The sequence below is a fragment of the Chrysemys picta genome, chromosome 7 (genome assembly GCF_011386835.1).
Source record: "Chrysemys picta bellii isolate R12L10 chromosome 7, ASM1138683v2, whole genome shotgun sequence".
Lineage (NCBI taxonomy): Eukaryota > Metazoa > Chordata > Testudines > Emydidae > Chrysemys > Chrysemys picta.
The window spans coordinates 10,829,743-10,855,438 of record NC_088797.1 but is presented as its reverse complement, the minus strand read 5'-3'; the positions used below and the strand labels follow the sequence as shown (position 1 = coordinate 10,855,438).

The window sequence follows — 25,696 nt, the reverse complement described above, 5'->3', positions numbered from 1 at the left end:
CCTTTTTCCCCTGTCTATCCTTCCTGAGCAAGCTGTACCCATCCACACCAACATTCCAATCATGTGTATTATCCCACCAAGTTTCAGTGATGCCAACAATGTCATAGTTGTATTTATTTATTAGCACTTCCAGTTCTTCCTGCTTATTCCCCATACTTCTCGCATTTGTATATAGGCATCTAAGATACTGGTTTGATCTTTCCTCCCAGTTTTGTCCTGACTCTCCTTTCTCTCTGCCAATATAGCCCACACTCCCTCTTGTTTCCGACCCATCTCCCCGGTCTCCATATTCCCCACTTACCTGTGGGCTTTGCTCACCTGTCCCCGTCAAACCTAGTTTAAAGCCCTCCTCACTAGGTTAGCCAGTCTGTGGCCGAATAGGGTCTTTCCTCTCCTCGAAAGGTGAACGCCATCTCTTCCTAGCAGTCCTTCCTCAAATAGCATCCCGTGGTCTAGGAAGCCAAAGCCCTCCTGGCGACACCATCTTCGCAGCCAGGCATTCACCTCCATGATGCATCTGTCTCTGCCCGGGCCCCTACCTTTGACAGGAAGAATTGAAGAGAATACCACCTGCGCTCCAAACTCCTTCACCCGTACTCCCAGAGCCCTGTAGTCACTCTTGATCCGCTCAGTGTCACATCGCGCAGTATCATTTGTGCCCACATGGATGAGTAGCATGGGGTAGTAGTCAGAGGGCTGGATAATCCTCGACAATGCCTCCGTAACGTCTCTGATACGGGCCCCCGGCAGGCAGCATACCTCCCGAGATGAAATGTCAGGGCGACAGATGGGCGCCTCTGTCCCCCTCAGCAGAGAGTCTCCGACCACCACTACCCTACGTTTCCTATTCGCAGTGGTGGCAGCAGACTTTCCAGCCTTAGGGGTACGAGGCTTCTCCTCCTTTACTGTAGGGAGTGATTCCTTCTTTCCTGTATCAAGAAGAGCATAACGGTTACCTATAACCACGGCAGGAGGGTTCGGAGCAAGGGCGGAGCGCTGCCTGCTGCCAGAAGTAACCAGCTGCCAGTGTCCACCCTGAGCCATCTCCTCCTCCACCAGTGGTGTATCAGCAGTCCTGTGTACTGGGACAGCTACCTCAGCTGTCTCCACATGGACACTGTCGAGGAATTGCTCGTGGATACGGATGCTCCTCAACCTAGCCACCTCCTCCTGTAGCTCTCCCACCTGCTGCCTGAGAGATTCCACCAGCAGGCACCTCTCACATTGGATGGTCCCCCCAGCCTGGATATCAGTAAGTGGAAATTGCAAGTTACAGTCTTTGCAAAACCACACCAGGATCTGGGTAGAGGCATCCATGCTTAGGCACTCTGTCTGGCTACAGGCACAGGTGGAGGAGACAGTAGCAGTGCTGGCACAGGTGTTGCGGGTCTTCCTAACCATCGTAAGCCTCCCTCTGTCAAACTCCCGTCTGCAGCCCCCTGTCAGCTGAAAGGGTTGTTTAAGCAAAAAGTTATGAATGTAGTTGCTTTATAGGTATTAAGGGGAATCAAGAGAAAACAGATGGAACCAGCAAGGGACCCTCGCCCCCTTCCTGCTCCCCTTCCAAACTCCCTTGTGAAACTCCCTGTTAGCAGCCCCTGGTCGCAAAGCTCCCTGGTCGCTTGTGCGCTGCTTTATAAAGCCCTGGCCTGTATGAATGCCCCGCCCACTGATGAAGGCTCAGCCACTTACCAGAGGCTTCTAGCTTTCAAACCTTCCAACTGCCAGCCACAGCACACGGTCCTTCAAACAACCAAAACAAACAAACAGACTGACAAACACAAGCTCAGCACACAGCAAGTAACCCTCAAACACAAACAAACACACACTACAGACAGTCACTGTCAGCTTCATGGAGAGAAGCAGGAGTGTTGGAGCCCAGATATTCAGTCTCTGAAGCGATGAGGCTGTGTGGCCTATCCTTGAGGAAGAGTGGGACCTCTTGGGGATCTGGAATGCTAAAGGGGTACCTTCAATAAACTGTTTAAAAGCTAAGGTGTAGCACATATCCTATGGATCCATGGCAGTATATTAGTGAAGTCAGTCACAAGACAAATACGTGGGTTGTTTGTTGATAAACTGTGTTTTTGTTTTCAGAGTTAGTGCTAAATGCATACATCTTGTTTAATATAATTGTAAAAAAAAATCTTGAATTTATATCCAAAAATTAAAGTATATCCTTCAAAATCCACTTCTATAGTTAGTTGTATGTGTGTAGTCTAGGGAGAAAGTTCCAGCTAACTTGCAAAAGAAGTGCATCAGTCTGGACTAATTACAGCATTCTTGTCTGACTAGACATGTTTGTGTCAGATAGTCACAATAATAAAGTTATTAACTAGATAGTAAAACTGCTTATGGTTTTAGAGTTATCTCAGAGTAAAATGAACTGAAAAGGACACTTCAGTTATTCACACAGTTATTCAAAACAATTGAAATGAGATTGGTGTATGTATTATTTGCCTAGAAGAAACTGTTAGTAACTTTGACACCAATCCTCCAAGTTGTTCTGCTTGGGTAGACTCCGTAAAGTCAATGGGGTACTGTTCAGGCACAGGAATCTACGTGTGTGGAACAATTTGCTGGATAGAAGTCTTTAATTGTAGGCTTAAATCTGCATTGCTAATATACACTAAACGGTTTCTTTGTTGACTGTTTGTAGTTCATCTCCATCTTATTCCAACCTGCAGGGAATAAGGATTACATAAAGATATCACAAATATGTACAGCATTTATTATGGTAGATTATAGACAATTTACTAACTAAAGTTTTGTTTATGTATATAATACCAATAGGTAGAAGTACTAGCCGTTTCTATCCGCTCTAACTGTAATACCAAGACCATATAAATTGGTTACTGCATGAATTATTATGTCTTAAAGTGGAAAAGTGAAGTAACTTTGGGGGAAAGCTTTCATGTTCTAATAGCACGTATATTAATTGATCTGTTGCCATGGAATTCCTGCCGAAGTACACATTACACCCATATTAATGCCCCATTCGTTTATTACAGTGAAATTCCAAATTATTAAGGATTGCCCACTGCAATATTAACCGTGTCAATTTGTGCCTAAACAGTCCTGCGATCTCAGGTGCAGAGTGTAGAAGTCAGTGGGGATTTGGGGATACGAAACATGTTGTAGGGCTGGGCCCTAGAATTGCAAGAATAATAATGCCTGTTTTTTTGTCTGTGTCTTTATTGCAATAGTTTTCATTAAGTATTGCAGATTTGAGGCACTAATGAAAAAATAGTGCATCTTTTTCTTTGTAACCAAGAGAAAAGCCCAAACAGAATTTATAGTGTTTGAAACACCTAAGGCATTTGGCCATTTTTTATTTAAGCAGCTCAGTCTGTATCTAGAAGGTGTGGTGCAGGTGAGCAGAACTGATTGAAGTAGATTTAACAAGAACAGCACCCAATTTTAATTATTACAATCAACATGCAATCAATAGCAGGTACATTATGAGTCAAAAAGCAGTAGAATTGTAAAATATGGGGGAAATACTGGATCCAGGTCAAAGCTTTTTTTTATTTCATTGTTTACTGTTTCCACTTTAGGCCAATGTCTTAAAAACAAAATAAATGTAATTATACTAATTGTGCATAAAAACAAATTATGCAGTGAAAGGCATAGCATTATGACCCAGAATTAAGGCTAAGATTTTGTCATGGATATTTTTGGAAAAGTCACAGACAGGTCACGGGCAATAATACAAAATTAATGGAAGCCCGTGACTTGTCCCTGACTTTTACTAAAAATATCCATGACAAAATGGGGAGCCTGGGCATCTGCCGGTGGGCTGGGACCTCCAAGTGTCCCCACCATCCATGTGGGCTTAGAGCTCCCCGGTCACCCCGCCACAGTGGCGACACGGGAACCCCACAGCTCCTTGCCTCCACAGGCAGCAGGGGACTCTGCAGATCCCAGCTGGCGCTGGTTGAAGTCACGGAGGTCTTTGGCAGTCACTGATTCTGTGACTTCCATGATCTCTGTGACTAAATCGCAGCCTTTCCCATTATGCATAGCTTTTCAGTAAGGGAGACTTGGTAGTGGCACCTATCATCCTAATAGCTCACCTTAGAATTAGGCCGTTCAGCATCGCTTCTAAACTCTTATTTATTCTTTTTGTTCCTGTTGCCTTTCCAGGATGAACTCAGTGATGTTATTGACATTAAGGATCCAGACTTAACTCCTGCAGATGGACGCAGACAGAAACGACTGGAGACTGAGGCTGCTAAGTTTGATCCTGATCATTATCTGTAAGTACTGCTTTATTCCTCCTGATGGAGTGAATTTACATCAGCTAAAATAAATGTATTTTGTCATTTAATAGACGATGGATTTTAAAATCTCTTTTGAAAAAAAATGGGTTTACTTTTTATTTGCCTGACTCTTCATGTCTCGTAACACTAGACTTTAGAGGGTATTCATAAGTGTGACAGCGACACAAGATATTGCTCATCCACTTCAGGCTTACTTTGCTGCTCAATTAAACTCAGAGGCCATTCTGTACTCAAGCAGAGCTGCTGCTGTGAACTGCAGAATATTATTTCATAGTTGACCTCTCAAGCATCAGGGTAACCAGTCCTTGCCAGCATTTTAGGTTGTAGGCATCATAGTTTTGTTTTCTCCTGAGTAACAATGGCAGTCAACCCATCTTAACCATGAGCAGGTAAACATTCTCTTTTTAGATGGATTCTACAGTGTTTCTCTGAGTTCTGTAATCATTTGACTTTTGCTTAAGTCACCCTTCATTTGTTGCTCAGATCCCATCCCCTTGTTAATGAGCCCTTTGTTCTGAGGAATGAGCACAGAATTTGGGCAGAGACTGGGTGCGCACTCTCAAGCAAAATTCTTTATGCTCCTTTTCCAGATTATTTGTTCCTGTGTAAGGCAGGTAGAAATAGATCTTATCTGCCTTTCAAGGAAATTCTTTCAAAATTGAACCTTTCAAATCAAGGAAAGGACAAAAACTCATGGATAGATATACAGCCTGAAAAATTGCAAATAAATGACTTCCTTTCAGGAGGGTTCTTTTCCACGTTTAGACCTCAGACACCTCTCTTCAGCTGGTGGCAAAATGACAGTCTGCAGTAGGAAGAAATTATTTTTGGTTTCTATAAACTTTGAGGCAGAAGTTGTCAATCCCCCTTAATCCAGTCTGCATGTTTCAGGACAAAGAGTGTACTTCCCAACCACAGAGCTCTTCTCAAAGACATACTCCAGGGGGAGTAGAAAGTCTCTCTTTCCTCAATCAAATCTTTTGAAAATAGTTTTTACTGCAGCTGAAATAGTTTGATATTAATCTGATGTCAATTACAGGAATGGTAAATTTCAGCCTGAGAGAGACAGTCTTGTAGCCTGTACAGTGAGGCTAAATTCTTTGAAATCAGTAGACATTTGGGGTTCATAGGCTGCAGGATCAAGCCTATTAATAGCGTTTGTATTTTCATGTGTGTATTTTGAGATTTAAAAAAATACCGTTATTAAACTGACTCCAGTGGCACTTTTCATCATTTGTGTGTCCCAAAATGGTACCACAGATGTATTTTGGTCTGCATAGGGCATGTGTCTACCAGATTTTTAGACACTGTGACTTTCAAATGATTAATGCATTTTTGAAAATCAAGTGAACTATCTTCAACAGTATGTAATAAACCCCACCCAGTGGAATCACATGTTTTGGCCATGTGACAGTCTTAAACTTACTTCATGGTTGTTTAACACATAAGTCTGTCTTTCATGTGCAATTTGTCTTTTGATACTTAAAAAAAAAAGGGTGATTTGAACCTCTCCTCTTACCAGCAGGTCAGACCCACTGTCTATGATTCCCTGAAGTTCCTTCTTCCATCTTAGTGCAGTGTCCTTTCTTGTCAGTTGCATTTTCCAGGAAAAAGCAGCTTTCATATTTCTCTCTTGGAGTTGTAATTGTCCTCATGGATTATAAAGGAGGGTAGCTGCTGTGGAAATAACAGAGGTGTGTACCACAGCTGCAGACTAGACAAGGAGATGACTTAGCAATTGGGGAAATAATACTTTCATAATGTTCTGTCAAAGACTTAAATCTCCCTCTTCCTTTTTATTCTATGGGCAGCTCTCAAAGCGTGGATTTTTGTAATAGAATTCTATCTTTCCTTACACCACTCAGAGTCTCCGATGAAGGAAAAAAATGACTGTGGAAGGAAAGGTGGTACATGTAGAGGCCATATGTAAGGCAGTGGAGGCAAACAGGAAATACTGTCTGTGCAGGAAAAAATAGGCTGGGCTATACATTAAATACATTAAAAGAACCTGCTATTTATTACTATAAGAATAAACAGACTGTACTTTGTATTTTAAATATTTGGGTAGTACTCGTGAATATTAAGAAATATTTTCTGCATTTTTACCATGAATTGTAGTCCTAAATGTTCTTGTTTGTTTCATTGCTGTTTGGTCTGAAAGGCAAGATAGGATGATAGCAGAAAACTTGGAATCCTCCAACAGTACATCCTTTGTTCATTAGATAATGATGGAGAGAGAAAATGGACAAAACATAGGAACAAGTGACTCATAAGTGCAGGCTTGAAAACTTTGCTAGGCATGTACTAGGCTGCAGGCTAAACCTATTAGGTAGGTACACAAGGTGATGGCTAGTGTGGTGGGGGATGGGGTGTGACTCTAAGGAGGTCCAGAGGCAACACCCTGCAGGGAAATCCAGGCCCCAGCCTTTGCATCTCCAGCTGCTGGAAAAAATGGGGATGGTGCAGTGATTTCTAAATGTGCAGCGATTTCTAAATGTGTTCTCTATTTTGACGTATAGAGCCCTAAATGAGTTGAGCCAGGCCTGCTTGAGAGGCCACCTTTCAATGTGTAACACTGCCATTTCTGCAGTCAGCAGAGACGCTTTGAGCTGGAGCCCCCTTGCCGTGAAATGGAGTTTTCTGGCAGCATGGCAGTAAGGGCTGTCATCTTTGGAAACTATTTCTTCCTAACTAGTCCAAAATTTGTCAACATTCAGGACTTCCTGCATTGCGCATCTATTACCCTAAGCTTTGGGGAGGGAAAAGGAGGGAAAAAGGAGTGTATTGTTTAGGTTTTCATCTGATCTTTGGTTAATTATTTTTTGGTGTTGAGGCAAGGAGCTGATTTTGGTTAGGTTTGTTTTTAACGTGATTGTACTTCTAGTAGGGCTATCAATTAATCACAGTTAACTCATGCAATTAACTCAAAAAAATTAATCACGATTAAAAAATTAATCGCAGTTTTAATCACACTGTTAAACAATAGAATCCCAACTGAAATTTATTAAATATTTTGGATGTTTTTCTATATTTTCAAATATATTGATTTCAGTTACAACACAGAATGCAAAGTGTACAGTGCTCACTTGATATTATTTTTGATTAACAATATTTGCACTGTAAAAATGATAAACAAAAGAAATAGTGTTTTTCAATTCACCTCATACAAGTACTGTACTGCATTCTCTTTATTGTGAAAGTGCAACTTACAAATGTAGATTTTTTTTTTGTTACATAACTGCACTCAAAAACAAAACAATGCAAAACTTTAGAGTCTACAAGTCCACTCAGTCCTACTTCTCGTTCAGCCAATCGCTAAGACAAACAAGTTTGTTTACATTTACGGGAGATAATGCTGCCCACTTCTTATTTATGATGTCACCAGAACATGAGAACAGGCATTTGCATGGGACTTTAGTAGCCCGCATTGCAAGTAGGGATGTAAATACCGTTTAAAAAGTTAGCCATTTAAATTATTTAAAAATATTTTGTTTAAATGGTTAACTGATTAAGGGCCGGCAGCTGGGGCTGCACTGGCCGGGTGGCACTGCTCTGGGTGGTGCGGCAGGGGCCACGCTGGCTGGTGCAGGGCCATTGGGATCGGCGGGCTGGCCTGCCTGGAGGTTAAGGCAGGTTAACCAGTAAGGCTAATGCTTACTGCTTAACCGGTTAATATTTTACATCCCTAATTGCAACATATTTACATGCCAGCTATGCTAAACATTCGTATGTCCCTTTGTGCTTTGGCCACCATTCCAGAGGACATGCTTCCATGTTGATGGCGCTTGTTAAAAAATAATGAGTTTATTAAATTTGTGACTGAACTCCATGGGGGAGAATTGTATGTCTCTGGCTCTATTTTACCCGCACTCTGCCATATATTTCATGTTACAGCAGTCTCAGATGATGACCCAGCACATGTTCATTTTAAAAACACTTGACTGCAGATTTGACAAAATGCAAAGAAGGTACCAATATGAAATTTTTAAAGATAGCTACAGCACTCAGCCAAAGATTTAAGAATCTGCAGTGCCTTCCAAAATCTGGGAGGATGAGGTGTGGAGGAGCATGCTTTCAGAAGTCTTAAAAGAGCAACACTCCGATGCAAAAACCACAGAACCCGAACCACCGAAAAAGAAAATCAACTTTCTGCTGGTGGCATCTGACTCAGATGATGAAAATGAACATGCGTTGGTCAACAATCCAAAGCAGTGCGATCGGGCAGAACCTGTCATCAGCATGGATGCATGTCCTCTGGAATGGTGGTTGAAGCATGAAGGAACATGTGAATCTTTAGCGCAGCTGGCATGTAAATATCTTGCGACGCTGGCTACAACAGTGCCATGCGAACGCCTGTTCTCACTTTCAGGTGACATTGTGAACAGGAAGCAGGCAGCATTATCTCCTGAAAATGTAAACAAACTTGTTTGAGCGATTGGCTGAACAAGAAATAAGACTGAGTGAACTTGTAGGCTCTAAAGTTTTATATTGTTTTGTTTTTTGAACGCAGTTTTTTTTGTACATAATTCTACTTTCGTAAGTTCAACTTTCATGATAAATAGATTGCACTACAGTACTTGTATGTGGTGAATTGAAAAATACTATTTTGTTTTTTACAGTGCAAACATTTGTAATCAAAAAAATATAAAGTGAGCACTGTACACTTTGTATTCGGTTATAATTGAAATCAATATATTTGAAAATGTTGAAAACATCCAAAATATTTAAATAAATTGTATTCTTCTATTGATTAATAGTGTGATTAATAGATTAATTTTTTTAATTGCGCGATTAATTGTAATTAACTTTTTTAATCGCTTGAGAGCCCTAATTTTTAGTGTACGCCACTAGAGAATCTGCGATTGGTGGTTTTTTTGTATGTGTACTATACATTGAAATAAATAACAAGTGACTCTTTTCTCCAGTGCTGACTTTTTTGAAGATGTAGTCATTCAGCATGTTTTGAAGTACAAGCCCTGGTGGGTTGATGCTTATGCAAAAAAGATGGCTTCCCAGGGAAGGAATCCTCAGGAACATGTTAGTCAAACAACATTCGGTAAGAGTGTATACATTTCATTTAATTTTTATTGCTTCTGTTCCCCATTACTTGCCAGAAAGCGGTCTTCAAGATGAAAAGTCATGGTTCTAGCTAGCAATTTCCAGTCATGTAATACTAATACCACCCTTTGTCATTATTTATTTCAAGGATGATTATAATGGTTCTTTTTTTTTTTTTTAAGCGTTGAGTCTCTGTTTGGATAGGAGATATATGTTGGTCATCTCTCCTGCAGCATTTATATATAAACTACTAGAGTTTTGTGCAGTTCGTTATTATGCAACCTCGTATCTTCAGAAGAAACTATAGTTTTAGTTCTGTCATCTGTTCTCAAGGATTATATTAGACACATCAGTGATCTGTGAAGACGCAGCTCCCTTTTAAGTCTTTGCTATAGATTTTATGGACCTCATGGAAACCTCTCAAGAATTGACAGTCATGAAATGTAATTTCAAATTAAAACTGTCTTTGTTTGGACATTATATTAGCTAGTAGGTGCGAGTGCTCCGTGTATTACTAGTATATCTCCTTTTTTCAGATTTTCGTAAGTCATTGTTCTCCTGATACCCGATATTTCCTTTTTTGAAAATACAGTAGTAATTGATTTATGTATCCACTTGTGAATATGATGGACACTGTACTGTAAGTCTCATTGTTCAGAATCATTTGCATAAAACTGCCTTAATATCAGCCAGTATTTCTACACAATATACGAATCATCTTTAGAAACTTGTATATTATATTGTTCCACAGGTGGTTATTCCACATATATTTTTTTATGTATCCTATAGGCTTCTTTCTATTCCTTGTTTTATGGCCTACAAGATGTGTTTCATCTTTAGAGGATGAACCTGTGACAGTACTATTAATGGGTATCTGTGTGAGATTACTACTTTTATATATAGTGGTTTTAGAGTTGACTGCTACCTTTATATATGTCCTCTGATCGTCATATCATCTCCTAGATGACTTAGGACAGGGTTGGGCAAACTACGTCCCGCGGGCCGGATCCGGACCTTCAGGGCTTTGGATCCGGCCTGTGGCGCCGCCGGCACCAAGTCCCTGTGGCCTCCGGGCGCGGGGGCAGAGGGCTCTGTGTGTTGCCTCCAGGCACTGCCCCCCGCAGCTCCCATTGACCGGGAATGGGGAACCGCGGCCAATAGGAGCTTCGGGGGAAGTACCTGGAGGCGTGGCAAAGGTAGCACACGCGGAGCCATTCGCCCCCCCCTCCCCCAGGGGCCGCAGCGCTTCTGGGAGCGGCGTAGGGACAGGGCAGGCAGGCAGGGAGCCTGCCCTGGCACCGGTGCGCGACACTGCCACCCCGGAGCCGCTTTAGGTAAGTGGCGCCGGGCCGGAGCCCGAACCCCTCCTGCACCCCGCCCCCCAACTCCCTGCCCTGAGCCCCCTGCCAGCATCTCGCACTCCTCCTGCACCCCTGCCCTGAGCTCCTTCCTGCACACCGCACCCCCTCTTACACCCTGCACTCTTACACACCCCAACCCCCTGCCATGGCCCTGCACACAATTTCCCCACACAGATGTGGCCCTCGGCCCAAGAAGTTTGCCCACCCCTGACTTAAGAACACAGGATTTGCCACGCTAAATGATAATTGTTAATTAATCAAACATGAGATCCATATATATAAATATTACTTTGTGTTTCTAGGCCAGAGGTGGGCAAACTTTGGCCCGCGGGGCCGTCCTGCCTGGCCCCTGAGCTCCTGGCTGGCCCCAGCACCGCCCCTGCTGTCCCCCCTCCCCCACAGCTTCAGCTCGCCGTGCTGGCAGCACGATGGTGTGGCTGGCTTCAGACGGATGGCGCGGCTCGGGCAGATTTACCAGTTAACACAGGGTGCTCTTTCAGGGGCCCCCCAACAACAGGGGGACCCAGGGCCGGGCACTTGGGCCCCTCAGCACTGGCACACCCGCCGCGGGGGGGAGGGGCTGCACTGCGGGGGCAGGGGAGCAGGCGGGGGGACGGGGAATGTGGCCGGAGGACTCAGGAGGACACTGGGTGGCTGCGCAGCCGGCTGGAGAGAAGTGGCGCTTTGGAGGGGAAACTGCTGCTTCTCTCCGGCCGTGTTCCTGCTCCTCCTGAACCCTCCTCCGCCCATGTTCGCAGGGCCACATTCTGAAAGGGGCGGGGAGGATAGATAGGGGTGGGGTTCCAGGGGGGCGCTTAGGGGCAGGGGGTCCCAGGAGGGGGCAGTCAGGGGACAGGGAGCAGGGGGGGTGGATAGGGGGTGGGGTCCTGGGGGGCGGTTAAGTGTGGGGATTCCGGGAGGGGGTGGTCAGGGGACAAGGAGCAGGGGATTGGAAGGGTTGGGGGCTCTGAGGGGGGCGGGAAGTGAGAGGGGGCAGATAGGGGGCAGGCTGTTTAGGGAGGCACAGCCTTCCGTACCTTGGGCCAAAAAGTTTGTCCACCCCTGTTCTAGGCTCTTGTTCCTTGTACTCTGAGCTTTTACACAGGAAATAGAAGGGAATCTGGGTAAACAGAGTGCGTTGCAACAGCTCTGGTGCATTCTCTCCTTGATCTCCATCCAGCCATTGCAGTGAGGCATTGTTAACATACACGTCACATACATTGGAGACACAGTAGATTAAAGACATTGGACAAAAGTGCGAGAGACTTGGAAACAAAAAAGTAGCGAGGTTTATTTCTTTTGTTTGCTCTCACTGTTCACTTCTCATTTAATAAAGTTGTGACCACATTTGGCCATGTTATAGAATACAACGAAAATGAAGAACAGTGGGCAGATTATATAGATAGAATAAATAGGGGTTTTTTTGCAAATGATGTTCCTAAAAAAAAAAAAACCTTGGGCTTTACAGGAAATTACTCAGAAATTACTCAAAAGCCCGACAAGCCTTAGTGACCCAACTAGGAAAAGTTATGCAGCAATTGGGACGGTCCTAAGGGACCATCTCTTTCCCAGACGGCTCATTATAGGGGAGAAATTTAGTTTTGATGTCACAAACATGATCAGAGCCCCTCAGTCTGTTGGCTGAATTTAAGAAACTCATGGCATTTTGTGAATCTCCTGTAAATTTAAATGACTCATTAAAGGACTGAATGGTGTTTGGATTATGTAATGACAGCAGCCAAAAGAAATTGTTGACTGAGAGAGTTGAAAGAAAAGAAGCTACTATTGTGTCAATGGAAACTTCAGCAAGAGATGACAGGGAACTGAGTGAGAGTCTGAAACCAATGGAGGCTGTTGAATCCTGATTTAGATGTGATAGAAGAAATCACCATGAGAGGGAGTGCAGGTTCCACTTGGAGATTTGTCATTAATGCAGATGCATAAGGGGGCAGGAAGCCTCAAAGGTACAGAAAGTATGTACATGCTATGGAGGAGCAATCAGTGAGCAATCTGATGAGTTCTCTGTGTTTGGAGAAAGTATTAAAGCAATAAAATCCAAGACAGTGCAGCCATTTTGAGTTATAACGAAGATTCAAGGAATTCCTATTTATACAGAGTTGGGGGTAGCAGGGATGTCACAAAAATAGTTTACTGGGTACTTAAAAGGAAAATGCAAGTTAACTGTCTCCAGATCTGTATTGGTGATATAGTCTGGAAAAGAATTGATGCGTCAGGCTATTGCCAAAGTGGAAGTGATATCGAAAGTGCACATGTAGGAATTGACACTGTATATTGTGGAAAGGGAAGGGTTTCTCTTACTGGTTGTGAGTGGCTGCGTTATCCAATAGGACTAGGCAGACATCTGATTGCAGTAAGCAAAGGTGCCATGTGTGCCTGAACCAAAGCTTGTTGAAATCAATGGGAAGGCTTTTAATGATTTCAAAGAGCTTTGTATCATGCCCATATTAAAAAGGAGGCTAGGGCCAATGCCCAACTGCACAGTGTCGGAGAGTTTAAAAATACAGGCACTCTAGTGGCACAAACTAATATTGCATGTATTATAATATCCTTTGAGATTGATTTAGATGATGCCCATTGTATGATAAACCTGTAGCTTGTTGGGCGTGTCAGTTTGTATACACTGAAAGTGTTTGTTGTGTGCCATACTGAATTTACAGCAGTGCCCATAGGGGCTGCCCTGTGTCCTCCCATGCAAGGGCATAAGGTGTGGAGTCGCCACTACCCTCACTTGGTTCCTTCTTACTGCCCTCCTCCTGCCTTCAGTGAGAGAGAACCCAGTGAGTATCCTGCTACCCCGGCTAAGCTTCAGACTTACTCCTTTTCAAACTATTTGAAGAATATTTCTTGAATGTTTCTTTTTTATTATATAGGGACAAGGTAGCGTTAAGGTCTCAGCCAAAATTCATCCTCAGAGTGGTCTGAAACTTCATCTGAATCAATCCATCAAAAGACCACATTTGGCATTGGGAGCAAATAAATTGCACACTAGATGTTTCCAGGACTTTGCTTTGTTATATTGATAGGACAAAACCATTGAGATTCACCCTCTCTGTTTATGGCTATAGATGAGTGTTGGTTAAGCCAGCTCATCTCCGAGAATATCAAAATTGGCTACAACAGTGTATCTCCTGGTGTTAACAGTTGGCTGGTGAATCTCTCCCACTGAAGGTCAAGACTCATTACAAAGTGACATTTGCATTCTTCAGACAATATAAGAGATGTACAAGGCGATGACATGGAGTAACCCCCTAACTTTTGTCAAACACTGTGGACTTAGCGGCTGGGTCAAGACTAAGTTTAGGAGAGCAGTATTACAATCAAGGTTTGACTGATGCAGCTGAAACTCCTCATTCCTCCCATCCTGAGGGGTAATTCTTGCCAGTCACCTGTAGTAGGATCCACACTCATGTAGTGGGATCCACCCTTTCTTGAAGAAGGAAGGACAGTTACAGTACTTGCCTTATGGTATCTTTGGTTCTTCAAGATGATGATGTCACTGTGGATCCCCTAACCTGTCCTCTATCCCTGCTTTTCAGAATCCTCAGCTACCAAGGGCTTTGAATTGCAAGGGAACTGAAGGAGGGTTTGTGGTCACTGCTCTTGCATAGAAGCATGAGGAGGCACAGGGTGCATTTGCAGCCTTAAGGGACACTGTTGTGTTTGTTTAAAAATAAATAAATAAATCTGATCTCATGCTCATCAGATGCAGGCACACCTACAGTGGGTTCCATGTTGACAACATCTCAAAGAACCAGTTACTGTAGAGTAGGTAACTACTTCTGTCCTTTATCAGCCTGCCTTTCCATGGCTTGAAAAGCAATGCTTGTGGAGTACATGTGTTAAGCTTTCATGTGTGTATAGTTTGTATGCTGTGTAGTTTTGTAGAAAACAAGACGATACACATTTACTCTTACCATGTTATCTTATATCATCAGATTTATATATGTATATTTATACTTTAATACTGCATTAAGTTCCATTTTATGACTTTCGGCTTTAAGGGACATTTCTTTCTAACTGTGGAAGTACTCATTATTCCTGACAGAAATTTATTGAAAAAGGAATCCATTTCTATTTGAAAGGTTTCAGAGTAGCAGCCGTGTTAGTCTGTATCCGCAAAAAGAAGAACAGGAGGACTTGTGGCACCTTAGAGACTAACAAATTTATTAGAGCATAAGCTTTCGTGGACTATAGCCCACTTCTTCGGATGCATATAGAATGGAACATATATTGAGGAGATATATATACACACATACAGAGAGCATAAACAGGTGGGAGTTGTCTTACCACCTCTGAGAGGCCAATTAATTAAGAGAAAAAAACTTTTGAAGTGATAATCAAGCTAGCCCAGCACAGACAGACAGTTAGATAACAAGTGTGAGAATACTTACAAGGGGAGATAGATTTCAATGTTTGTAATGGCCCAACCATTCCCAGTCCTTATTTAAACCGGAGTTGATTGTGTCTAGTTTGCATATCAATTCTAGCTCAGCAGTTTCTCGTTGGAGTCTGTTTTTGAAGTTTTTCTGTTGTAATATAGCCACCCGCAGGTCTGTCACTGAATGACCAGACAGGTTAAAGTGTTCTCCCACTGGTTTTTGAGTATTTTGATTCCTGATGTCAGATTTGTGTCCATTAATTCTTTTGCGTAGAGACTGTCCGGTTTGGCCAATGTACATGGCAGAGGGGCATTGCTGGCACATGATGGCATATATCACATTGGTAGATGTGCAGGTGAACGAGCCCCTGATGGTATGGCTGATGTGATTAGGTCCTATGATGATGTCACTGGAATAGATATGTGGACAGAGTTGACATCGGGGTTTGTTACAAGGATAGGTTCCTGGGTTAGTGGTTTTGTTCAGTGATGTGTGGTTGCTGGTGAGTATTTGCTTTAGGTTGGGGGGTTGTCTGTAAGCGAGGACAGGTCTGTCTCCCAAGATCTGTGAGAGTAAAGGATCATCTTTCAGGATAGGTTGTAGATCTCTGATGATGCGCTGGAGAGGTTTTAGTTGGGGGCTGAAGGTGACAGCTAGTGGTGTTCTGTTATTTTCTTTGTTGGGCCTGTCTTGTAGGAGGTGACTTCTGGGTACTCGTCTGGCTCTGTCAATCTGTTTTTTCACTTCAGCAGGTGGGTATTGTAGTTTTAAGAATGCTTGATAGAGATCTTGTAGGTGCTTGTCTCTATCCAAGGGATTGGAGCAAAGGCTCGTTCACCTGCACATCTACCAATGTGATATATGCCATCATGTGCCAGCAATGCCCCTCTGCCATGTACATTGGCCAAACCGGACAGTCTCTACGCAAAAGAATTAATGGACACAAATCTGACATCAGGAATCAAAATACTCAAAAACCAGTGGGAGAACACTTTAACCTGTCTGGTCATTCAGTGACAGACCTGCGGGTGGCTATATTACAACAGAAAAACTTCAAAAACAGACTCCAACGAGAAACTGCTGAGCTAGAATTGATATGCAAACTAGACACAATCAACTCCGGTTTAAATAAGGACTGGGAATGGTTGGGCCATTACAAACATTGAAATCTATCTCCCCTTGTAAGTATTCTCACACTTGTTATCTAACTGTCTGTCTGTGCTGGGCTAGCTTGATTATCACTTCAAAAGTTTTTTTCTCTTAATTAATTGGCCTCTCAGAGGTGGTAAGACAACTCCCACCTGTTTATGCTCTCTGTATGTGTGTATATATATCTCCTCAATATATGTTCCATTCTATATGCATCCGAAGAAGTGGGCTATAGTCCACGAAAGCTTATGCTCTAATAAATTTGTTAGTCTCTAAGGTGCCACAAGTCCTCCTGTTCTTCTTATTTCTATTTGAGCCACTTGTAAGAAAATTTTAAAAAGCATTATTACTTGTATTATATTTGTAAACCAATTAATGTTGCAAAATGTAAGTGATTTATAATGGGTGTATGACTCAGTCCATTATGAAGTGGCTGTATAGTCAGAACCATTCCATGTTGGTGTTAGTGAGCACTTATTTGCAGAATTCAGTGAAAGTTTAAACTGAAAAGTGAAAGTTTATTGTTTATGTAATTAGCCCACCTTCATCAACTTTACTATCTTTTTTACTTTGAATGGGTGACTGAATGGAAATTTGAGCTAGCCTGATCATACTTATACTTACACCTATACACACTAAATACCTATAGAGGTAATAGAAGCCCAAAATAATCACCTTTTTTCAGCCTAAAGTTGTTTAAAAATGGACCTGCATCTCCATTCTCTGCAAAATATTTTTTTTAAATTTAGCATTTTCTCTATAAGTCCTCTAAAACAAGGGCTTGCATCTGTGTTAAAAGTTCTTGCTCCTTATCTGGCCAACCCAGTGTGACCAGGGTCCCGGGGAGCCACGCTGAAGTTACTCAGTTAGGGCAAACTACAAAGAATGGGGCAGACAATCCCCAAGCTGGTGGATATTCCAATACTTAGATTTACCAAGCCAGCACAAAACAGCTTCTACATTACCTTAATGGTTACACAGTAGCCAGAAACTCAGTTCCCTTATAGCAACCCAGCCTTGGGCTTCCACACAGACTCTCAAGTCAAATATGATGAGGATTACTGAAAATCTTATTCATCGTATAAGAAAGTTCTACCAATCCCAAAGGATTGGACACATCACCTGTCAAGTTAATGAATATTTCAGATCTTACCAATTCTTATTAACTAAACTAAAATTTATTAAAAATGAAAAGAGAGAGAGAATATTGGTTAAAAGATCAGTATACCCACAAACATGAGTACAGTTCTGAGATCAATTTCATAGGGATGGTGAGCTTTGCAGGTTCAAAGAGTTCTTTCAGAATAAGTTCATAGATTCACTCCAATGTTCGTATCCAGGGTGATCCAGGTGGGACTGGAGATCTCAGTCTTATGACTTAAGCTTCCCCTGCATAAAGCATCAAGCAGATCTGAGATAAAAAGGATCAGGACCCCTGAGTTTTTTGATAGTTCCAGACCTTCTCTTGACTGCTCAGAGTTCTTAGCTGAACAATAGGCAATATCCCGACTCTGAAGTAGATCTATTTCCTAAGCATCACCTGTAATTAGCTACCCAGAATAACATAAGACAATTGCCTGTTTTCTACCATTTGCAGGTGATTTGCTATATACTTCAAAGAGAAATCAATACAGTGATATCACTATATTTACAGTTCATTTAAATGTTCTCCTTTTGATCTCTGAATTAACAGAATACAGCATAGACAGGAAATGTTCGATTACATTGTTAATCTCTAACAGTATTTACGTAAACACACAAAAACACAATAATCATCTACCAATATGTCCCTAGACGTTGAATTTGGGTCATGTATCCTGTAGGATGCTTAACCCTTTCTGACCATGTGTCACACCCAGTAAAATATCAGTCTCCTTCAGTTGTTTTTTCTTATACCAGCTGGATGAACTGTTGTTTCAAAGATGGTAGTCAATGTGTTATCCCTTTCTTGTTGTAACTATCAATAGTGTAAAAATAGATGTTGTGCCAGAGGCTGGTTAGAGAGTGAAGGCAAACATTGATTTCTTTTGCGAGATAGTGGCAACCTGTTGTCGAGTACAGGATGGGAGCAATTGTAGTGTTGACAGGGGCCAATCAGAGGGGGAGCCCGTTGGCCTGCGCTCAAGCTCAAATTTAGACACTTGTTAATTTTTTGGTATTTAATAAGTTTCGCAACTTGTTTTTATGCACATCCCTGTTGGACCAAAATGTGATACACTCTCTCAGCTTAGAGCTATAAATTTAAGCAAATGAGAGATGTGATTTGGTAACAGACATAATTTTTTTTGTTAACTGATCTAGATATTGTTGTATTAAAAAGTTAAATATGTTCATAAATATTAATAAAAATATTAATATTTAATAGCTAGTGGGGTGCAGGGGAAGCAGCCGCTTCCCCTCAGGACATTTTTCAAAAGCGGCCCTTAGGGGTTACCTTGTATGGTGCCAGCTGGTGGGGCCTGCTTCTCTCTGAAGGGCAGCATGGCCGGAGGAGCCGGGGGGGGAGGGTGGGGCGGCGGGCGCATCCGGAGGAGCACGCCAGGCGGCCAGGTAGAGAGCGGGGATAGGCTGCGCTGCTGGGCCCGTTCGGGTCTGGAGCGCTCGGGCCCGGGGGAGCATGCGCGGCGGCGGGAGGCCAGCGGGAGCATGTGAGGTGGCTGGGCTGGGCTGGGCACGTGCCGCCCGGCAATAGGGGGGGCCGGCGGCTGGGGGGAGAAGCGGGGACGGGCTATGCTGCTGGGCCCGTTCGGGCTGGGGGGAGCATGTGTGGCAGCGGGGCTGGGCTGGGCGCGTGCTGCCCGGCAATAGGGGGGCCGGTGGCTGGGGGGAGAAGTAGGGATGGGCTACGCTGCTGGGCCCATTCGGGTCCGGAGCGCTCGGGCCTGGCCGGGGGGAGCATGTGCGGCGGCGGGGGACTGGGGGGAGCATGTGCGGCGGCGGGGCTGGGCTGGGTGCGTGCCGCCCGGCAATAGGGGGGCCGGCGGCCGGGGGGAGAATTGGGGACGGGCTACGCTGCTGGGCCCGTTCAGGTCCGGAGCGCTCGGGCTGAGCCGGGGGGAGCATGTGCGGTGGCGGGGGGCCAGGGGGAGCATGTGCGGCAGCGGGGCTGGGCGGGAGAAGCGGCAAGGGGGGAGGAGGCTGGGCGCCTCGGCAGCAGCCTTGAGGGAAAGGCTCCGTTTGGCTGGGCTCACTGCGGTAACAGCCCAGCTGCCAGAGCCGGGGCGAGGAGCGCAGCCGGGCTCGGGCGGGCGGGTGGCCGCTTGCTGCTCAGCCTGCCGAGCTGCGAGCCCCGTCCCGGCGGGCACCGGGCACCGGCAGCAGAGGGGCGGGGAAGGGGTGGCCGGGGACAATGGCAAAAGGGATGAGATGGGGGATGTGTGGGAGAGGAGCTGGGTGGGCGCGGAGCAGCCGGAGGAGGAGCCAAGGGGGGCGTGGCCAGAGGAGGAGCCAAGGGGAGGGGCGCCTTTTTTATGTTTGCACCCCCTGCTCTTAAAACCTGGCTACGCCACTGTCTGTAGCCACTGCTTGTCATCCCATACCTGCATAACGATGCAGTCCCACCAGTCAGTGCTTGTTTCTTGGGCCCAGAACTGGCGCTTCATTGTTTGCAGCTGCTCTTTGACTGCCAACAACCTTGAAGTGTTTCTTTTCATGGTGCACAGCAAGCCAGCCTGCAAAGAATCGTCCTATTCCTTGTGGCTCTTCTTGGGGCTCTGGAAATGCTGCAGGATCAGGCACGTTGTGTTCACAACGCTCATCACAATAGTGCAGAGCTATGTAGGAGCCATGCGTCTTGCAGAGATGGCGAACACGCAGGTTTGCAGAGCATTTGAAAAGAGGCGTGCAAGATTCGCGGATGCAGATAAAATTATGGGATGGAGAAAACTGCATCATGGGACATTGAAACCGTATTCCCAGTTACCCCTGTGTGACTTGTTTGCTCCTGTGAGGCATTGCAAACCCTTCTCAAAACACCCTGTGCTAAATAGTAGTGAGTTGCACAGTAGCTACCCATGGTGCACTGCTCTCTGCATTGATGCAAGCACTGCTAGTTGGAGACGCACACTGCTGAAACAAGGAGCATAATGTGGACATGCAAAAGTGATTTAATGACTGCGGTAGCTGTACGTCGATGTAACTTAGGCTGATTTAATTTTGTAGTGTATACTTGCCCTGTGTCTCATCACTACTGCCCTTGCTCAGCCTCCCTCCCACCTGTGTTTGTGGATAACATGTGCTCTCAAGGATTCAGCAGACCTGGAAGGAACTTGGCAGCTGATTGGCTGACGGCAGGACATTGCTGGGAGAATGGCTGAAAACGGACATAATTGGAAAGTATATTGCATTTGTAAAAAAGAAAATCTTTTAATGAACAAAGGATTGTAAAATGCTGTGTAAGCTAGTAGAAGTTCGTGGGAAGATGACACAAGTCAGTATGATATTTAATTTACTTTTCTATTGAAAATGTTGAACTGAAAAGCAGCTCAATGATTGTTGTTACTGCTTTTACTAATTTGTCTTGAGAATTTTTTTAATCATAAATAGTTTCTTAGAGCAAAACATTTGATTACTTTTGTTTTTGACTGGGAGGAGTAAGTACAACTACAGATATCTTTTTGCATGGTATTACAATTCACTGAAGATTTGATTGATTTGATTACTGCTCTTACTTTCTTCCTTGCTTATTTTCCCTTGTTTTGTTTTTTATCTCTTCAGTTCTCTTAATGTTTCATTACAAGATTTTTTTTTTTTTGGATCAGCTAGTCTCATTAGCATTTAATGCCTTTAGCAGTTTTCTGTTCTTACCTTGAATCTACTTTAATTAACCTTTTCTCTCTCTTCCTCCAGCTTTTATGCACACTGTATTTTTTGTTGTCCTCTAATTTGCTGTTTCATTGTCCTAAGTGTTTTTTTCTTTTTTGTCCCTTATATTTTTGTTTGTTTGCAATCATGGCATCTCCAGCTCATTGTTTTCTTCCTGATTTTTCTTCTCCACCTGAATGGCAGTCATCAGGCTATAAAGATCACTGAAAAACTGCTTTTGCTGCACGATGCCAGTGGAAACATTAGAGATTAGACTTCATCTTCATTGCGTGTGTGGCAAAAGTATCATTCCAGGGATAGGCACCTCAGCCTCAGATTTTTGTTCATGCTTACAATGTCTAAGGCAAGTCAAATAATCCTCCAAAAAAAAAAAAGCCTAACTAATTACATAGCCGTTCCCATGAGGGAGAAGCTTTTGAGAGGCTCTTTCTTGCTGCTAAGGTTCACATTAGAGTCTTGCTTCTACGGATTCCAGATGAAATGCTTTACATTTTGTAACAGTCACATTCAGCTTAGTTAAAAGTTCATTTTAATCTATTTCAAAATGCTGAACAGTAAACCTCCTTTTTAGGCAATACAAAAGTCTTCAAAGACTCAGGCTGACACATGTATTTAATATAGCATTTACATGCTCCAGGGATCACTTGTTTTATTTACAGTAATCCATTATGTTTACCAGTGACCAGTCTGTCTGAACAGCAATAATTTTTCTTTTTAAAGACTGAACCTTTCCATAAGCCTGTAAATTTCCAAATAAATACAGCTCGTTCACCTGCACGTCTATCAATGTGATATATGCCATCATGTGCCAGCAATGCCCCTCTGCCATGTACATTGGCCAAACTGGACAGTCTCTACGCAAAAGAATTAATGGCCACAAATCAGACATCAAGAATTGTAACATTCAAAAACCAGTAGGAGAGCACTTCAATCTCCCTGGACACTCAATAACAGACTTTAAAGTTGCCATTCTTCAACAAAAAATACTTCAAAAACAGGCTCCAACAAGAAACTGCAGAACTGGAATTAATTTGCAAACTTGACACCATCAAATTAGGCCTGAAGAAAGACTGGGAGTGGCTGGGTCACTACAATATAATTTTCCCTCTGTTGATCTCCACCCCTTCTTGTCAACTGTTCGGAATGGGCCACATCCACCCTAATTGAATTGGCCTCGTTAGCACTGACCCCCCCCCCCCCCCACTTGGTAAGGCAATTCCCATCTTTTCATGTGCTGTATATTTATACCTGCTTACTGTATTTTCCACTCCATGCATCGGATGAAGTGGGTTATAGCCCACGAAAGCTTATGCCCAAATAAATTTGTTAGTCTCTAAGGTGCCACAAGGTCTCCAAATAAATACAGTTAGTTGGAGTTTCATAGGTTGACAATGTTGTGGCTGTCTTACTGTCTTCTGAAGTCTTCCTTGCATTCACTGCATAGGTGACATTAGTGGCACTGATCTGCCCTTCAGCAAATACTTTTTCATGTGGTGAAAAATTATTATTTATGTACCGCCCCAAAATTTGCTAGGCTCTTTACTAATATATATGAAAAGCAAGTTCCTGCCCCCGAAATATTACAGTCTAAAAAGGTGACACAAACATAAAGGAGAAGAAAGGATTATATATTTTTTGATATCTTATAGGGAATTACAGGTTTGTTTTTCATGGACCATGGAAAAAATAGTTTTGGGGAGGGCTTGGAGGAAGAGAAGTTGAGATTCAAGGAGGACTTTCCAGGTGTAACGGCCGCATGGGAAAAGGCATGGAAATGCTTGGGGGGGCGGAGGGGAGTTGGACTTGGTAGGAAACAGGAGAGTGATGAATATTCAGGAATGAGAGGTAGAGGCATTAGCAGAAACTTGAAATTGAGAACAAGGAGTTTGAAATGGATGTGGAGGCATTAAAGGGACTGTAAAGAGAGTGATGTATTTGGAGCGATGGGCAAGGAAGATGAGCTTGACCGCAGCATTTAGAGAGGCTGGAGATGAGCAAAGATGTTTAACTCAATGCACTTTGTATTTTTTAGGTTTCCAATACAATATGTTGTTGAATATCCAGAGGGCAGAGACTCTTTCTTATTGTCTGTTGTACAGCATCTAGCACTTGTGGGTCCAGGATCCTGAGTGGAGTGTCTGAGCACAATTGAAATCACAATAATAATAATGCATGTTGCTGTATAATATCATAGAATTTTGAAAACCATAGAAATGTGTTCACTAGTGCATAAAACCTTGTTAACTTTACCCCATGGATCACTGGTGTTACTGACACTACAAATACAATGAACGCTGTAACATCTCCATGGGAGATAAGTGAAAATTTCATGTCCAAGTTTTACAAAGGTAGAATGGAAATGTTTTAAAATTTGTTTATAAAATACAGTGACCAGTCCTGCAAGGTGAAGAACAACTCCTGGGGAAGTGTTCTGCACCCACAGAATCAGGCCACTAGTTAGGATTATTAACAACACCCTGCATTTATATAGCATCTTTTATCTAAGAACCTACAAAAGATTTAGGAGCATTAATTCATAAGTGTCACTACTGCTCTGTGAGGTAGGTATTGTAGCCATTTTACAGTTGGGTAGACTGACACCAAGAAGGTTAAGCAGTTTGCTCAGTGTCATAAAGTCATTGGCAACACTGGAAATAGAATTTACAGTGAAACACTCTGACTGTTCGATAATTATTCCCTCCCTTTAAAGGATGTTAAACTATACTGACTCTAATATTAAGAAGCAATTTGAAACATTCATATATGTTCCTGACAATGTGCAGCCACTCCACCCCCCCCCCCCCCCAAAAAACAAAAACCAACCAACCAAACAAAACCAAACCCTATCTGTGCAGACCTATGTCATTGCTGGTTCCAATACATGTTACCATTGAGGAAAGGGTGGTTTTTTTTTAAAGTTTAGTTTAAATAACTTTTTTTTAAGGAAATGATCAAGTTGCTCTATAATATGTGCCTGATAATCTCTTGTAATATTTGTCTTGTTTTGAGTTTGCCATGATAACCTTTATTTCTGTTCTGTCTCTTACATTTTGAGCTTGTGAAAAATGCTCATGTAGTTAAATTGTAGCAATAAGAGACATAATTTGGGCACTGACCAATATATAAAATATTTTAAATCAAGTTTAAGAATTTGTGTATTTGGAACACAGTAGGTGATAGCTGATGCTACTTGTCAAGAGATTAACCTTAAATACTATGAAAATATTGTTAGACAAAACACATTGGTAACATAGAAGCATGCATAGCACACATTTAAAGTGGCAGAAAATGTAGTTATGCATTTATTGTTCTGCTAAACTTAAATTATGCAGAATTTTTTAAAAGTAGAAAGAGAATATGAATTACTAGCTAGGTGTTTTTGTATGTTAATGAGCAGTCTCAGGCCTGGGTAATTTATAATTCAAAGCCCTTGATAAATGGAAAGATCTTTATTTGTCAACTAGAAGAAAAATATTTTCTCCAGGGAGAAATTTTATTAAGTACACCTGGCACTTTGTATCAGCTAAATTAATGAATGTCTCACCACTGTACCCTTGGGGAATTGTTGCACATCTTCTTTGCCAACCTCTAGTGAACTTAAATTTTCTCTGTATATATTAGTTCCAGTTGAATATACTTCATAAGATACTCTTGTCCCCTTCAAAACATATACCTCTTCATATCCTTCATGCCCTCTCACTGTTATGGCTTGGGGAGCTTGATCACCTTTTTACATAGTTTATGTTGCTTTTCACATAAACAGTAAGAGATGTAGTATTCATTGCACACACATTGTTACTTATGCCTCCTAAAATGCAGATTTCAGATACAGACTCCAATTAATTTTTGTTAGTGGTAAACTTTTTAAAAAGTCAGTTTACATTTGCCATTTGTTACTTTTTCCCACTGAGATAGGTAGTGCAACTTTAGGAGTATAGGAATTACCGGGGCAGACCAGAACTGACCTGTGGTCCATCTAATCCAATTACCTCTGTATGACAGTGGGCAGTGCCAGATGCTTCTGAGGAATTATTTAGCTTCTCTGACATATCATTCTCCTTAATAGCTCTCTTATTGCCGGGTAGCAATCTTCTGTAGACTTTCAGACTCTGATATTGTGATGCTCTGATTGTACATAGGAATCAGCCAGATCTGCTGCTTCCTGTTCAGAACTCAGGGATTGATCCCAAATGTCTTCTCTGATCTCCTTAGAGCATATGCTCAGGAAATCGTCTTGTGCAAAGAGGTCAAATAAATGGTCATAATTCTCAGTCCCTTTCCCCTTTGCCCGTTTTCTCATTGAATCACATACCTTATATACATTTTGGGGGCACATTGAAATATTTGCAATACAGCCTTTTACAATTCACTCGTTTCCATTTAATTAAATACACGTAACGCTTTACCGAAGACCTTTGCCGCTAGCAGGGAGACGTCCATGTCTGGAATTTTATGTAATTCACACAGTCTCTTTACAGTAGTGAAATATTATTTAATACAATGTATCTATTTGTAGACAGGGCTCAGTGTCCCCCAACTGGGTGTTTTTTGGGGAAGATCGATTACTGCTTGAGGATTTTCTGTTTTTAGTTCCCATATATTGAGTTCGTGTTGGCATTGC

At 42.7% G+C, this 25,696-nt stretch overlaps 1 protein-coding gene across 14 annotated transcripts in view; it reads left to right on the top strand.

Moving 5' to 3' along the window:
* SHQ1 (SHQ1, H/ACA ribonucleoprotein assembly factor) overlaps positions 1-25,696 on the top strand; it is a 116,084-nt gene that overhangs the window by 15,271 nt on the left and 75,117 nt on the right. For all 14 annotated transcript variants that reach the window (XR_010589017.1, XM_065550779.1, XM_042849929.2 and 11 more), the window contains 2 exons: positions 4,147-4,259; positions 9,209-9,339. Coding sequence is in view for 13 of the 14 variants with exons in the window: in XM_065550779.1 (XP_065406851.1) it covers positions 4,147-4,259; positions 9,209-9,339 (244 nt within the window). In the remaining variant the exon portion in view is untranslated. The remainder of the gene's footprint in view (positions 1-4,146; positions 4,260-9,208; positions 9,340-25,696) is intronic.